This window comes from Mesoplodon bidens, assembly GCF_964165515.1.
Source record: "Mesoplodon bidens genome assembly, chromosome: 15".
Classification (NCBI taxonomy): domain Eukaryota; kingdom Metazoa; phylum Chordata; class Mammalia; order Artiodactyla; family Ziphiidae; genus Mesoplodon; species Mesoplodon bidens.
In genome coordinates, this window is record NC_138171.1 from 42,749,709 (window position 1) to 42,764,821 (window position 15,113).

General features: G+C 37.9%; 1 protein-coding gene across 5 annotated transcripts in view; it reads right to left on the bottom strand.

Moving 5' to 3' along the window:
• The window catches only part of LOC308628400 (S-adenosyl-L-methionine-dependent tRNA 4-demethylwyosine synthase TYW1), a 216,535-nt gene that overhangs the window by 91,495 nt on the left and 109,927 nt on the right, over window positions 1-15,113 (bottom strand). For all 5 annotated transcript variants that reach the window (XM_081255246.1, XM_081255247.1, XM_081255244.1 and 2 more), the window contains exon 14: window positions 7,481-7,591. In XM_081255246.1, coding sequence (XP_081111372.1) covers window positions 7,481-7,591 — 111 coding nt within the window. The remainder of the gene's footprint in view (window positions 1-7,480; window positions 7,592-15,113) is intronic.

The following is a 15,113-nucleotide window of genomic DNA, read 5'->3' on the forward strand; positions in this document are numbered from 1 at the left end:
TATTTACTTATTTATTTATGGCTGTGTTGGGTCTTCGTTGCTGTGCGCGGGCTTTCTCCAGTTGCAGCAAGCAGGGGCTACTCTCTGTTGCATTGCGCGGGTTTCTCATTGCAGTGGCTTCTCTTGTTGCAGAGCACGGGCTCTAGGCATGTGGGCTTCAGTGGTTGTGGCACGTGGGCTCAGCAGCTGTGGCTCGTGGGCTCTAGAGCACAGGCTCAGTAGTTGTGGCGCACGGGCTTAGTTGCTCCATGGCATGTGGGATCTTCCCGGAATAGGGTTCGAACCCGTGTCCCCTGCATTGGCAAGCAGATTCTTAACCACTGCGCCATCAGAGAAGTCCCAGGAATTTATTTTTAATATTTAAAATGTTAGTTCATTGAAGCAGAGGTTTTAGGTAAGATCTTTTTTTTTTTTTTTTTTTTTTTAATTTATTTTGGCTGTGCTGGGTCTTAGTTGCGGCATGCGGGCCTCTTGGTTGCAGTATGTGGGATCTAGTTCCCCGACCAGAGATGGAACCCAGGTCCCCTGCATTGGGAGCGTGGAGTCTTACCCACTGGATCACCAGGGAAGTCCCTAAGTAAGATCTTACATTCATGACAATGGCTTTGGAAAATACTTTAGTATCGATTATTCAGCAATAATAAAGCATGAAATGCTAAGGAGAGATTTGGTTTGGAAAGGAAATGAGAGAATGATTGCCATAGGTCATCATTATGCCTTCACATTATACTTCTCTATACGTTCGCATGATGCTTTATTGCTAACAAAGCATTTTCACGTAAATCTTCTCATTTTAGCCAGACAAAGTCCTCGCAGGTGGGGAGTGTGGGTAACTTCCTGAGCCGACTGCGGAGGCGGAGCCTGCGTGTGACAGAACTGCCATGGGTAGAAACTGGCCTCACTGAACGGCCTCCCTGAGCCCTCCCTCAGCTGGGCTCCTCAACACCTCCCTCCGGTCCTCCCCACAACATGGGCTACTTCACTTCATTGCACACTGCGGTCTACCGACCACCCGCCCAGACTGGATTCCTGATCGCACTTGCCCCTGAATAGTCTAAAAACGTTTCGCTTTCCCTCACATGGCAGCTGCCTGCCACCTTCTCATCCTAGCACCACCTTCCACTCCCACCCCGTTTATCACCAGCACCAAGTTCTTGCCTCACAACTTTGGAAAAACAAAGTCCTCAAGAAAACAGATGGGTATAATGTGGCAACTGAAAGCACTCATTCCAGAATTCCAAAGGCTGAGAGGTGACAAGCAGACCCAAAGAAAGTTCCGGAAGAGCAGGACCACTTATGCATCTTCCTGTTTGTAGTGAAAAGCACAACCCACACCATTACACTGGTGACTTCTGGATGGACCATTCTGCTTCAGGACATGGGGGCCATCAGGTCTTTTTCACGGGCTGCTTACAGAGTTTACCTGGGGATTCAAAGTCTGTGGGAAGAGCAGTATTGTGGCTCTTGATATTCTAATTAAACTGACTGGTTGTCAAAAGACTCCTGGTATGATTGTTTTTGTCCCTGATAGTTTGAGGAGAAATGTCTTCATAACTTTTTGCAGCAATACATGTCACTCCTTTATCTTAAAAATGCTTCAATAGCTGTCCCCCCGACCAAAAAACCAGCCCACGTTTCTCAGCCTAGCACCTGAGGCCTTCTTACTGGACTGCCCCACTCAGCATCCAGTCTCTCCCTGGCTAAATTCTCCACCATCTCTTTGATCTTCGGCCAATTCCATCTAATCCCAATCTCATCATACCCTGTGCATCTCTCTTCTCAGATAACTGGCATAACTTTGATGTGTCTAAATCCTAAGCTCTTAGAGGGTGGGGGCCACACCCTATTCTTCTCTGTACCCCCAACTAATCTATTCTAAAGAGCAAGTCACATGTACCTCTATGACATTAAACTCCAGAACTCTTTTCTGATCTAATACAAAATTTAATTCATATTTTTCTACACTTTAATGATTATGAACCAACTGATAATCACTGGTTAGGTATTGCTACATACACAAACAACTGGTAATACTCCCTACGTTTGTGTGCAGAAAGAGATTGAGACTATGCTAAGACATTTGTTTTGCAAGATGCATTCTGCAAGGATTGAGTCCTATAGACAGTCATGGTGCTAATGCGAAGAGAGTTTTAAATCATTTGACAACAAATAATTACTGAGCACTTACTCTTCTCAAGGTGCAGTGCTAGGCAGAGAATACAAAGACGGTATTTCATTTACAGATGGACTGTGTTATGAAAGCTTTTCAATAAGGCAGATGTTTACAACACGAAACACATTTTCACAAACAAGTAAGCAAATAACGATGGTTAAGCTTCCCAGGCTAGCAAATATAGGTCTACTTAAGCCTAATGAAGCTAAAATACATAATAATTTACAGGTAATGGAACAGAGAAATATTTTACAAGACTAGCAGTGAAAGAAAAGAGAAAATCAATATAATAGAGAAACAGCTTCTATTGATTCATTTTAAAATAATGTCCTTGATGGAAAGTGATCTAAACATTTACTGAACCCAGGCATATGTTACCCCTTTGAATTCTCAAAACAAGTCTATTAAATTGATATTAGTATTCTAATTTTAATACTGAGGAAATTTAGGCTCAAGGAGGATAAGTAACCTGTCCCAGGCTAAATGAATACATTTTAGGAATGTATCAAAGCTTACACAACTTCCCCACCTGAGACTATGAGAAACCCCCCTGAACCCTCCACATACACACACACACACATCCAGGAAATCCAGGAAAAGGATATGAATGGTATCCGAGAGCCTCAGGTATTTCACTAGCCCAGGGTCACTTTGTATTATCAATTTCACATCTTCAGGGCATTTATGTGACCTTGAGGCACTATTAAATTTTAACACCAACCCCATTTCAGGGTTAGGCCCTGGGAGACTTTTTGTTTTTACCAAAAGCATAGGTAAGGGATAAGCCTCCAAGTACCACTCTGTGTCAGTGGGTGAATTTTTTCCTAATTCGTCCTTTCACTAAAGGTGAAAGGGCCTAGTCTTCTGCCACATCCTGTCTCTACTGGAGCTGCAGAGTACCACCAGGCAATCTCCCTTTTTACAGCCCCTAAGGAATTCCCTTACAGACCTGACAGATTGACTATTCTCTCAAAAGTATGTTTACCATAACATTTAATTCCAAGTGTTTGCTTTTGGAGGAATTTGAGGTTATCTTAGGCTGCCATATTGCTAGCTCTTACCAAATGCTTTTTTGGAGAGGCTTTATTACTATTATTTTTAAAATGTTTCCCTTTTAGAAAATTTTACTTTAATAAGACAACAACAAAAAGCTGCCTTTTCAGACATTAAATGGTTTAACCCTACTGAACAGGAAAGCATGCCTTCTCCATTTACTGATTTCATTTCAATCATTTGAATTATAAAAGTAATGCATCGGGCTTCCCTGGTGGCGCAGTGGTTGAGAGTCCACCTGCCGATGCAGGGGACACAGGTTCATGCCCCGGTCCGGGAAGATCCCACATGCGGCGGAGCGGCTGGGCCCGTGAGCCATGGCCGCTGAGCCTGCACGTCCGGAGCCTGTGCTCCGCAATGGGAGAGGCCACAACAGTGAGAGGCCCGCGTACCGCAAAAAAAAAAAAAAAAGTAATGCATGTTCACTGCAACAATTCACACAACACAGAAATATGAAGAGTAAAACAAGCCTTTCCTTCCCCTTCTCCCAAATCGTACACTGTTAATGATTTGATATGTATCCTTCCATACTTTTCTTATATAAATGTATCTAAACATATACTGTTAAAAATTTGATCAAGTAATAATTAGTCTATAACTCATTTTGTTTCTTAATAGTATACTATTTTCTATAAACATCCCTTTTCCTACTTCAGTTTAAGAGAAAGATACTTCATTAACTTGCTGGACAAATGAGAGATGAATTTAATAAACCATGTGATCTAATCCTCAAAGGCCCAGGTACTTGATATTACAGGTCTTCTACCAGAGACAACTGATCATCATATGCTTTCCCCTGATACACACAAACTGTTGTCTATTACCTTATATTTTATAATTTAAATAAGACATTTAAAATTGTGTTAGATTACACACTTCTCCAAGATTTTTCAATTAAAAAATCTCTCAAAGTAGTTCATTTTACTTCTGTAGATTTTGCCTTGTTCAATAAGACATCCATTTCCCAAACAGCATATCCAAATTTAGAAAAAAAATTTGTACCTATGATGCTTTGACGAGGCCTGGCACATGAAGACAGCTCAGAAATATTTGCTAAATGCAGGGATAAAATAGTAAAATGGAAATCTTGTTTGAAAGAAACTATGTCATTATAACATCTCAGCTATAAGCAGAAGGCTTCATCTGTTTCCTAGTTATGTTAATAGTTTGTCCAACTACAAAATGCCCATCAGATAATTACACTGTTTACAAAGTAGCCATCTTTCTTTAAAATTTGGTTGATTCTTTTCAGATTACAAAATATCTTCTTCATTATAGGAAACATGACTGCAAAGAAAGAAGGAGAAAAAAAGGTGACAGTGCGATCCAGCCAAGTTAATAATAGAGGTTTTACTGCAGCATAATTTGAAGCAGCATTCTTTAATAGCTAAACCATAAATTAAAACACCACTAATCTCTGATGTTGGCAAGGTTTCCTTAAGCCGATGCATATATTTCAAGTGTAGCTTGTGTCTTTGTATCATTAGAGTTCTTGCCAAGAGTAGCCTTTTGAAATGAAGAGCAATTTTAAAAGAAAAGTGTCTTGACCTGACCAGAGGCCGCTACACACTCAGCAGTATTTCATCTGCTCCTCTCACCTCCCCATCCCTCCAGAGGACTGTAATGCAGAACACTGAACTTACTAAAAAACGGCTGTAAAACTGAAATATGCTCTGATGTGACATCCAGCTTCATAAACATAAACTGAAGCGTGGAGCTTTGAGAGACTGGGTTAATTTTCTGGTCACTTTCTCTCATTCTGTGTATTCTTAGTTGTCCAAGAAAGCTGTCTGCCTCTGAAAACTCTATAGCTTGAACTACCATCTCATGCTGATGACTTCCAAATCATTACTGCCAGGCCTGTCTTATCCCCAGAACGCCAGGCATATAGAACCTGTGGCTTATTTGAACCTACACTTGGATTATTTAAAAGCTATCTCAAAGTATTAAGGTCAACATAGAACTCATGCAATTACTCCCTAAATTTGCCTCCCTTCTCCACTGGTCTTTTCCATCTCAGCAAACTGCTCCACATCCACACGATTGCTTAAGCCAAAAACCCAGGTGCTATTCTTGATTCTTTTTGTCCTTTCATACCCTACATGTCATCTAACAACAAGTTCTGTTGGATCTACTCCCAAAATGTATCACAAATGCACCCAGTCCTCTCCAATGACCTTCCCCACGCCATCACATCTCTTGCTTGGCAAAAGTTTTGTTACCCGTCTACCTACTTCTACTACTGCCCTCTATAATCCACTCATGGCAACGGCAGGGTGATCTTTCAAAATCATAAATCAGATCGTATCACTCTCCAGTTTAAAACCCTTTCCTAGCACATCTAGAATTAAAAAAAGCTTATCATTAAACTTAGTATAAAATCTGATTCTTTTATCCATGCATGAAAGGCCTAACAAAATCTGGCCCCAGCCCACCACTCTGATTCATCTTGTACCACAGCCAACTCCAACTACCCCACGGAGGTCACGTAGGACCTCTGTGGACCAGCTGTGCCATCTGCCCAGAATGCTCTGACTCCAAGCCTTTGCATATTGTGCTGCTTCTTACTATTCAGGTATCAGTTTTTAAAAGAGTCATCTCCTCAGAAAAGCCTTCCTGCTTTTGAAATCTAAAGCAGCCAACCACAATATCTAGTAAAACAGCATATGCATTTACCCTCTGACGCATCAATCCACTTACAGGTACCTATCCCAAAGAAACACTGGCAAAAACATGACAGTGACAACCAGACATTAAATGGCTCCTGCTGGAAGCATACACTACCACCAATGAAATAATCTTGAAATGCAAACATTCACACACACACACACACACACAAATCTGATCAATCTTCTTTTGATCTAACTACCAATCCATGGGAAATCTAAGGGGCAGGGCAACATGCAATCACCAAAATCTAAAATATAAATATGGGGAACTAACCAGGATAAATGTTCCATTTTTTCCAACAAAATAAATTACAAGGGGGAAAAAGAACACATGGAAGAGGAACTAATAGATTAAAAGAAATTTAAGAGAGAAATAATCCAATTCTGACCCTTATTTGGATCCAGATTAAAAAATACTTTAGACAACTGGTTTAAGAAGATGTGGTGTATATATACACAATGGAGTATTACTCAGCCATAAAAAATGAAATATTACCACTTGCAGTAACATGGATGGACCTAGAGATTATCATATTAAGTGAAATAAGTCAGAAAGAGAAAGGGAAATATTATATGATATCATTTATGTGAGGAATCTAAAAATGAGTACAAATGAATCTACATACAAAATAGAAACAGACTCACAGACGTAGAAAACAAACTTACAGTTACCAAAGGGGGAAGGGAGGAGGGGAAGAAAAATCAGGAGTATTGGATTAACAAACACTACTGTACATAAAATAAACAACAAGGATTTACTGTATAGCACAGGGAATTATATTCAACATCTTATAATAACCTATAATGGAAAATAACCTGAAAAACTATATATATATATATATATGTGTGTATAAATAAATAAATATATATAAAAAACTAAATTACTTCGCTGTATACCTGAAACTAGCACAATATTGTATATCAACTCTACTTCAATTTAAAAAAATACTGTTAAAATAATTGGTCAAGTTGAAACCTTATATGTTCCAATATATGAGATTATTGTTAGAACTGTTTAGTAAGAACAGTATTCTGAATAAGTGTTTAAAGTGAGTGTGTATCTTTTAGAAATACATACTAAAACAGTTATGGATGAATGGTATAATGTGGGGATTTGCTTCACAGGTAAGGGCAGGAAAATGGGTAGGAGTACAGTTGAAACACGAGCTAGTAATTTTTGAAGCTGGTAATGGATGGATGGGGTTCATTACATCAGTCTCTCTACTTCTGTATATATTTGAAGTTTTCCATAGTAAAAGTGTAGTTAAAAGCCAACCAATTCCTCACTATAACAGTATTTTATTTCTCAGCATATTAAAGTTACTATGTAGTGAGCAGTACATTCATTTTCTGTTGACGGTCTACCTCTCACTAAAATATAAGCTTTTTATATGTGAGAGCAAATGCTTAGTCTTTACTGCTCTTATCTCCAATACCTAGAACAGTGCCAGGAATCTTGATTAATATTTCTGACTGAATAAATAAAACATCCGGGACCTCCTGCAGAATTTTAGAAGATTGTAATTCCACCGTGGTCAACAAAGTATAATGAGAACGTGCCCAACACTAGCCGGCAGGGGCTTACCTTCACCTCGATGAAGTCAGGGTTCCCCAGGGACACCAGCTTGGCATAGGCCTGGAGCTCATCCACGTTCCATGCTTTCACTAGAGTCAGCCTATAGACAGTACGTTGTTGCTAAAACAGAGGAAAACACAACTTTGTTTTTATCACCTAGGAAGATTTTCAAATTTCTTAAACCCATAGGTGAAACCTGGCATGAACTTCTATAAATTGAAGTTGCATTTTGTAGAAAGATGAAAAAAATGTAAACAATGTCATAAGACTCCCAGAAGCCTTATAAAGGCACAGATATATTTTTCTTCTCTCACTTACAGTATCGCACACTAGATAAGACACCCAAAAGTTTCTTAACAAATAAACTGAATTCCATTTAGTTAGAAACAGTAAATTGACCAAACAGTTTTAGATTGGTGAAATTAATTCACATAATCTTCAGGCTTTCAGGTATCAATTGCTCAAAGTTATTTACAGTAAGAATTTCTAATCACTCTTGTCCTCTTTCCTGCTTCCTCATTATTTAATGATCTCTACTTGGCAGAAAAGGCACATTGATGAACTGTCAATGTTGCCATTTGTTTACCATGTAACCAAAAGAGGTACTGATTTTCTGAAAAGCCATTAGACAACAGTCATACAAGCCTTTAAAAACTTTATACCTTTGACTTTGTAGCTCTTTTCCAGGACCCTAGACAAATTACTAAAAGTTCAAAGACTTATTCAAACATCTCAAAACAACATGATTAATGATAGTTTAAAATCTACAACAAGAGGGCTTCCCTGGTGGCGCAGTGGTTGAGAGTCCACTTGCCGATGCAGGGGACACGGGTTCGTGCCCCATTCCGGGAGGATCCCACATGCTGCAGAGCGGCTGGGCCCATGGGCCATGGCTGCTGGGCCTGCGCGTCCGGAGCCTGTGCTCCGCGACGGGAGAGGCCACAACGGTGAGAGGCCTGCATACCGCAAAAAAAAAAAAAAAAAAAAAATCTACAACAAGAGTGGGGGCAGAACCTGAGACTTGCCTATAACCAACAGAATATGGCAAAGATGATGTGACACGTGTAGTTATGTGCACATGATTACATCCATCTGTAGCAAGTTCCTGGGTAGTATCCATGCTGCTAAACCTCAAACAATGCTTTAAGTAGCAAGGCTCAAAATACTAAAGAGAAAAACAAAGTGAAGTAAGACGTGAACAAAATGATACCAGTCTCTCTCTACATGCACCCCAGTGTTCACAGCAGCATTATTTACAATTGCCAAGATATGAAAGCCACCTAAATGTCCACCAACAGATGAACAGATAAATATGTGGTATATATATACACAATGGAATACTACTCAGCCATAAAAAAGAATGAAATTTTGCCATTTGCAACAACATGGTTGGACTTGGAGGGCATTATGCTAAGTGAAGTAAGTCAGACAGAGAAAGACAAATACTGTATGATATCACTTATATGTGGAATATAGAAAATACAACAAACTAGTGAATATAACAATAAAGAGACTCAGATATAAAGAACAAATTAGTAGTTACCAATGGGGAGAGGGGAGGAGGGAGAGGCAAGATAGGGGTAGGGGATTAAGAAGTTTAAACTATTATGTATAAAATAAGCTACAAGGATATATTGTACAACACAGGGAATATAGCCAATATTTTATAATAACTATAAATGGAGTATAACCTTTAAAATTTGTGAATCACTATGTTGTACACCTGAAACATATAATATTGCACATCAACTATACTTCAATTAAAAAGAATGCCAATCTCTCTACTTTTGCTCATGTCTGAAGATAACCAAGGGATGAAAAGTATTAGGCAGCCATATCAGAAAATGTACTCAAAACTTATTTTTAAAATGCAGTGTATAATGCACGTAAAGATAGAAATCTTCCAGATTCCCTTCACATAGCTAGAATTCACCCAATGCCAAAACCTAACAAAAATGGTAGAGAAGTGCAGGCCAATCTCACTTGTACTTATATATGCAAAAATCTTACAGAAATTTTAGCAAATGAAATTCAGCATTGTTAAAAATTCTAGAAATGCAAAGATGATTCAATATTAGACTATATATTAATACAATTCATCACGTTAATAGCTCAACACACAAAAGTTATACAATCATCTTATAGACACACAAAGACACTTCATATCATTTAAAACCCATCCCTGATTTTAAAACAAAACAGAATGAACAACTGAAAAACCATTTGGTAAACTCAAAGATTAAAAAACACATCCTTAACATAAAGAAAACACTCTCCAGTCAACAGTCCATGTCATTCTTAGAGATGTAAAAAATAGAAGCATTTCTATTGAATCAGAATAACAGCAGAATGTCCACTCTTATAAACACTTCCCTGAAAGTTAAAATCAAAGCAATAAGGCAAGAACAAGAATAAGTGGATAGTATACAAAAAAAACAATTACTTGCAAATGATATAGCTGGCTTCTTGGAAACCTAAGAAAATCAACTAAAAATCAGATTAAGTAAAATTGGCCACTTACCAAATAAAAATAGAAAAATGAGCAGCTTCCCTAGCATAGAGCAGTGGGGTAAATGTGGACTCTTGAGGCCAGACTGAATCCCAGACCACATACTAGCCATCTTTAACTCTGTCTCAGTTTCTACCTGTGCAAAATGGGAGTTTACACAGGATTAAAAGTGTCCATCTACATAACGCTTAGAACCATGTTGGCAGCAGTAAGTCATACTAAGTATTAGCTATTATATGCCATATGTATGGTACATATATACTATATGTACAACTACAAAATGCAAGGCAAAGAAAATTCTACTTCAACTCTAAAATACATCTATAAAATACTTGATGATTATTAATGAAATAACATGGAGAGTGAAAAAAGTAAATATTTCTGAGACCACAAAAAACTAGCCTACATGGACAGCCACGATAGATTTCTAAATATAATGTAATTCCAATGGGAGTCTAAAATTCCTTTCAACAAATAAACTGGCAATGATACCAACAATAACAATAGCAAGAGTTAGCAATGAGTCAGCCCTTACTATGTGCCAGCTGTTGTTGTGTTTAACATCTTAGCAAAGATTCCAATATCTGTCTCATCTTTGCTACAAATCTGACAAAATAGGTTTCTTAGCTTCACATTACAGATATGAAAGTGAGGCCTTGTGCTGCTAAATGAATTTCCCAAAGTTACACAGTTGGAAAGCAGCAAAGCTGGGATATGAACCCACGCAGAATGAATCCAAGGCAGACTCTATCTCTCGTTGCTTAACCTTTTCAAATTGTGAAAGAAATCATACAAAGAGAAACATACATAAAACACGAATGGACAGCCCAAGGGATTAACACAAAGAAAATATTCATCACCCAGTCACCATCCATTGCCTTTACCCCAAAGCTATCTAATATCCTGACTTCAACATTAAAGTTTAGATTAACACAAAGAAAATATTCATCACCCAGTCACCATCCATTGCCTTTACCCCAAAGCTATCTAATATCCTGACTTCAACATTAAAGTTTAGATTTTTGCCTGTGTTGGAAAGTTATATACATGAAACCATATACTTTTTTGCATCTTGCTTCTGTCATACAACACTGTGTTTATAAAGTCCATCCATGTTGCTGCATGTTGAGATTTGTTCATTTTCTCTGTTATCTAATATTCCATTATATAAATACACAATAATTTATTCAACCGTTCCCCCATTGATAGACATCTGGATTATTTCCAGTTTTTAGCTATTATAAAATGCTGTTATCTCTCGTAACACTAGAGTTTAGTTCTTCCTGCTTTAGGGAATTTTATGAAATGCTATTATGACATGTATTCTTCTATGTCTGGCTTCTTTCACTGAAATTCTTTCACTGAATTTGATGGTGACTTTAGCTTTAGATATATTTTTGCTGCTGTTTAGTACTCCAGTATATGAAAATACTTACATTAGTGAAAGTTGTTGGTTGGTTGGTTTTTCTCCCCGGTTTGGGTCTCTTACAAAATAGCATTGCTATGACTGTTACTGTACCTGACTCCCGATGGACGTTTCTTGAATGTTCCTAAGAGTGCAAATGCTGGATCACAGGATGTGCAGATACTGCTAAATTGGTTTCCAAAGTCATTTCACCATACTTCCACCTGCAGTGGATCAGAGTTCCAGCTGCTTCTCTTCTTCAACAACACTTGTTAGTCTTTTAAACTTTAGCCATTCCTGCACTGTCTTATTTTGTATTTGCCCGTTTACTGATGAAGTTGAGTATGTTTCTGGCCATTTTGATCTCTGCTTTTGTGAAGTACTTGTTCAAATGTTTTGAATATTTCTTCATTGGGATAGCTGTCTTTTTACTACTGGGTTTTTCAAATTCTTTATATATTCTGGCTGTAAGAATGCTGTTATAATTGTATTAGAAATATTTTCATCCACTTTATGGCTTTCCTTTCTGATTTCTTCATATCTTTTGATCAACAGATATAACTAATTTTAGTACATTTACCTTTTATCTATAGCCTACTAATGTTCAGATTGTTAAGGACAAAGAAAAGCACTATGGGGTTACTAAAAAAGAAATGTCATTAGATTTTATTTCAAATTATCAAATTCACATTCTGGGTTTCACTGTGTCTGTAGCGAGCCTGCTCGATGGAATGGTTTTGGAGACTTTAAAGTCTGTTTAAAATTAGTTAAAGCAGTTCCTAAAGTCTATAGAAGAAAGTTGTGTTATACTCCAGTTAGATCAAATTAAAACAAAAACTGAGTACAGATGTTGCTTGAGAGGTGAGAGCTGGAATTTCCTTTGCAAAGGACATACTTAACACTTTGTTTTATCCTTCTTTTAGATTTAAAAAAAAGAAAGAAAAAATTGGAGTACAAACTGGATTGTATTGTAGTAATTTAATTTGAATAAAACCTATTTTTTCCCCAGTTTGGGGATTTAGTTAGTAATTTTAATTTGCATAGGTTCTTGTCAGTTATTACTGCAGGATTTTCTGAATGTGGCATATTATCTAGTAGGGACAGGGTTTGTGTAATACTACAGAATACAAAAATGAAGATGAAAGTATCCAATTCAGGCAAAAAGTTTAGCTACTTTCTGTTCAGGCTACATTGTGATTTGTAAAATGTCACAATGAGATTTGTAAAAAAGTGTCAAGTAGCTGGCATGTTATAATTTCATGCATTTTCTGTTTAATCTGACAGTCTAGGACTTTTTTCCCCAGTGGTAGTAACAAACACAGTAAAATGGGAGGGAGGGGTGGCTCTGAAAGTAACATCACAACCAATGTGCAGCTAGGTTGTGCAGCAAGAAACCTAGATGTTAACCGCTAGAATTCAGACCAGATTTTTGTGACGGAGTTTAAATTTGGGTTTTAACTTATGTTTGTTTCTTAGACGGAAGCAATACACGGACTGAAAATATTGGGTTGGCCAAAAAGTTCTTTTGGGGTGGTACGGAAGAACCTGAACGAACTTTTTGGCCAACCCAATATATGGAGTGAAAATTGAGGTCAAAATTCCAAAGGTAAATGTTAAATGCTTATCAAAGGGAAGTGAGGGAAAAAAGGATTAAGTACAAAGTAGAAAAGGTCTGAGTAGTTAGGAAGGAGGAGAGAAAAGAGGAAAAAAGTATAAGATGAGAAAAAAAGTACATAGTAGCAATTAAGCTACTGGGCGCTGGAGTCAGCTGTGTGAGCTTAGGCATGCTCTCTGTGCCTCTGTAAAATAGGAAGAGTAATAGTATCTACATCTCATAGTATTGCTCTAAAATGAAAAGAACTAAAACAAATAAAGAACTTAGAACACAGCCTGGCAGATAGAAAACTATGAATAAATTTCAGCTACCATCATCACCACCACCACCAGCAGTTACACAGATTCATTCATTTGTTCACACAGATATCAATTCAACCAACAGTCACCAGGTCCTGCTGTACACCAGGTATAATACTAGATGCTAGAGATACAGCAGTGAACAAGCAACTAAAGTACTGACTGTTGTATAATCTACATTTTATTCTAGTAAACGAACAAAACCAAAGTCAGAAAAGAAATTAGCAACAATGGTTAATACCAAAAGAGGAGAGGAACCAGGAAACCAGCAAGGTAAGACTCCACCACTCCTGCCTGGCTCCTCAAAGGGAAGGAAATCCAAAAAGGAGGGGATATATGTATAAATATGGCTGATTCACTTTGCTGTACAGCAGAAACTAACACAACACTGTAAAGCAACTATATCCCAATTAAAAAACAAACAAACAAATTGAATGCTGACCAAGTCATATCATGCTTATCAAAAAATTAATTCTAAATTCTTTAAAACAAACAAAAAAACCTTAAAATTCAAACAATCCCTCACTGACGACCACTGTTTCTAAAAGCAAAGGAATATGTATTGCCTCTACTAGAAATTGGGCAATGAATCTTTCAAAGTCCTTAGAAAACATACTTATTCTTCAAATGGCTTTAATTAACTAAATTTTTTACTGTTCATGGGAGACAAAACAAAATGTGTCAATCTGATATGTCAAATAAGCAAAGAATTAGAAAATAAATTCAAAGATACAATTCATGATGCAGCCAAATGAAGTATTCTTTATAATCAAAGAAGACAAGCAGGAAAACTATTATAGAATTACTTCCAAAATAAATTAACTAAGTAATCAACCAAATTAAACTGTAATGAATAACTGAAAATGTAGATCAAAGGAAGAGGGCAAAGACAATGTTATAAGACTCAGTGAAGAAAATCCAGGGCTTCCCTGGTGGCGCAGTGGTTGAGAGTCCGCCTGCCGATGCAGGGGACACGGGTTCATGCCCCGGTCCGGGAGGATCCCACATGCCATGGAGCAGCTGGGCCCGTGAGCCATGGCCACTGAGCCTGCCTGTCCAGAGCCTGTGCTCCGCAACGGGAGAGGCCACAACAGTGAGAGGCCCGCGTACCGCAAAAAAGAAAAAAAAAGAAAATCCAACCCAACAGGAAAAGAAATCATAGAAGGAAACATATCAAGCCATTAATAGTGCTTACTTCTGAGGATGAGAAGAGAAGGGTTGTAGGTTTATTATTTACATTTCTCTTTAAAGACCTGTAGAACACCATGAAATGTTCAACATGTGCATTATGAAAATCTCAGAAGGAGAGGAGAGAGAAAATGGCAAAAAATATTTGAAAACAAAATGGCCAAAACTTCCAAAATTTGATGAAAAACATGAGTCTACACATTGAAGAAGCACAACGAACTTCAAGTAGGATAAACTCAAAGAGATGCACACTGAGATATATTATAATCAAACTGTCAAAAGACAAAGAGTATCTTGAAAGCAGCAAAAGAGAAGTGACTTGTCATGTACAGCAATCCTTGATAAGATCAGAACCTACTTCTCACCATCAACCATAATAGTCAGGAGACAGTGGGATGACATATTTAAATTGCTGAAAGAAAAAAACTATCAACCAAGAATTCTACATCTGGTAAAACTATACTTCAAAAATAAAGGAGAGGGGAGTTCCCTGGTGGCACAGTAATTAAGAATCCACCTGCCAATGCAGGGGACGCGGGCTCGAGCCCTGGTTGGGGAAGATCCCACATGCCGTGGAGCAGCTAAGCCCGTGCGCCAGAACTACTGAGCCTGCACTCTAGAGCCCG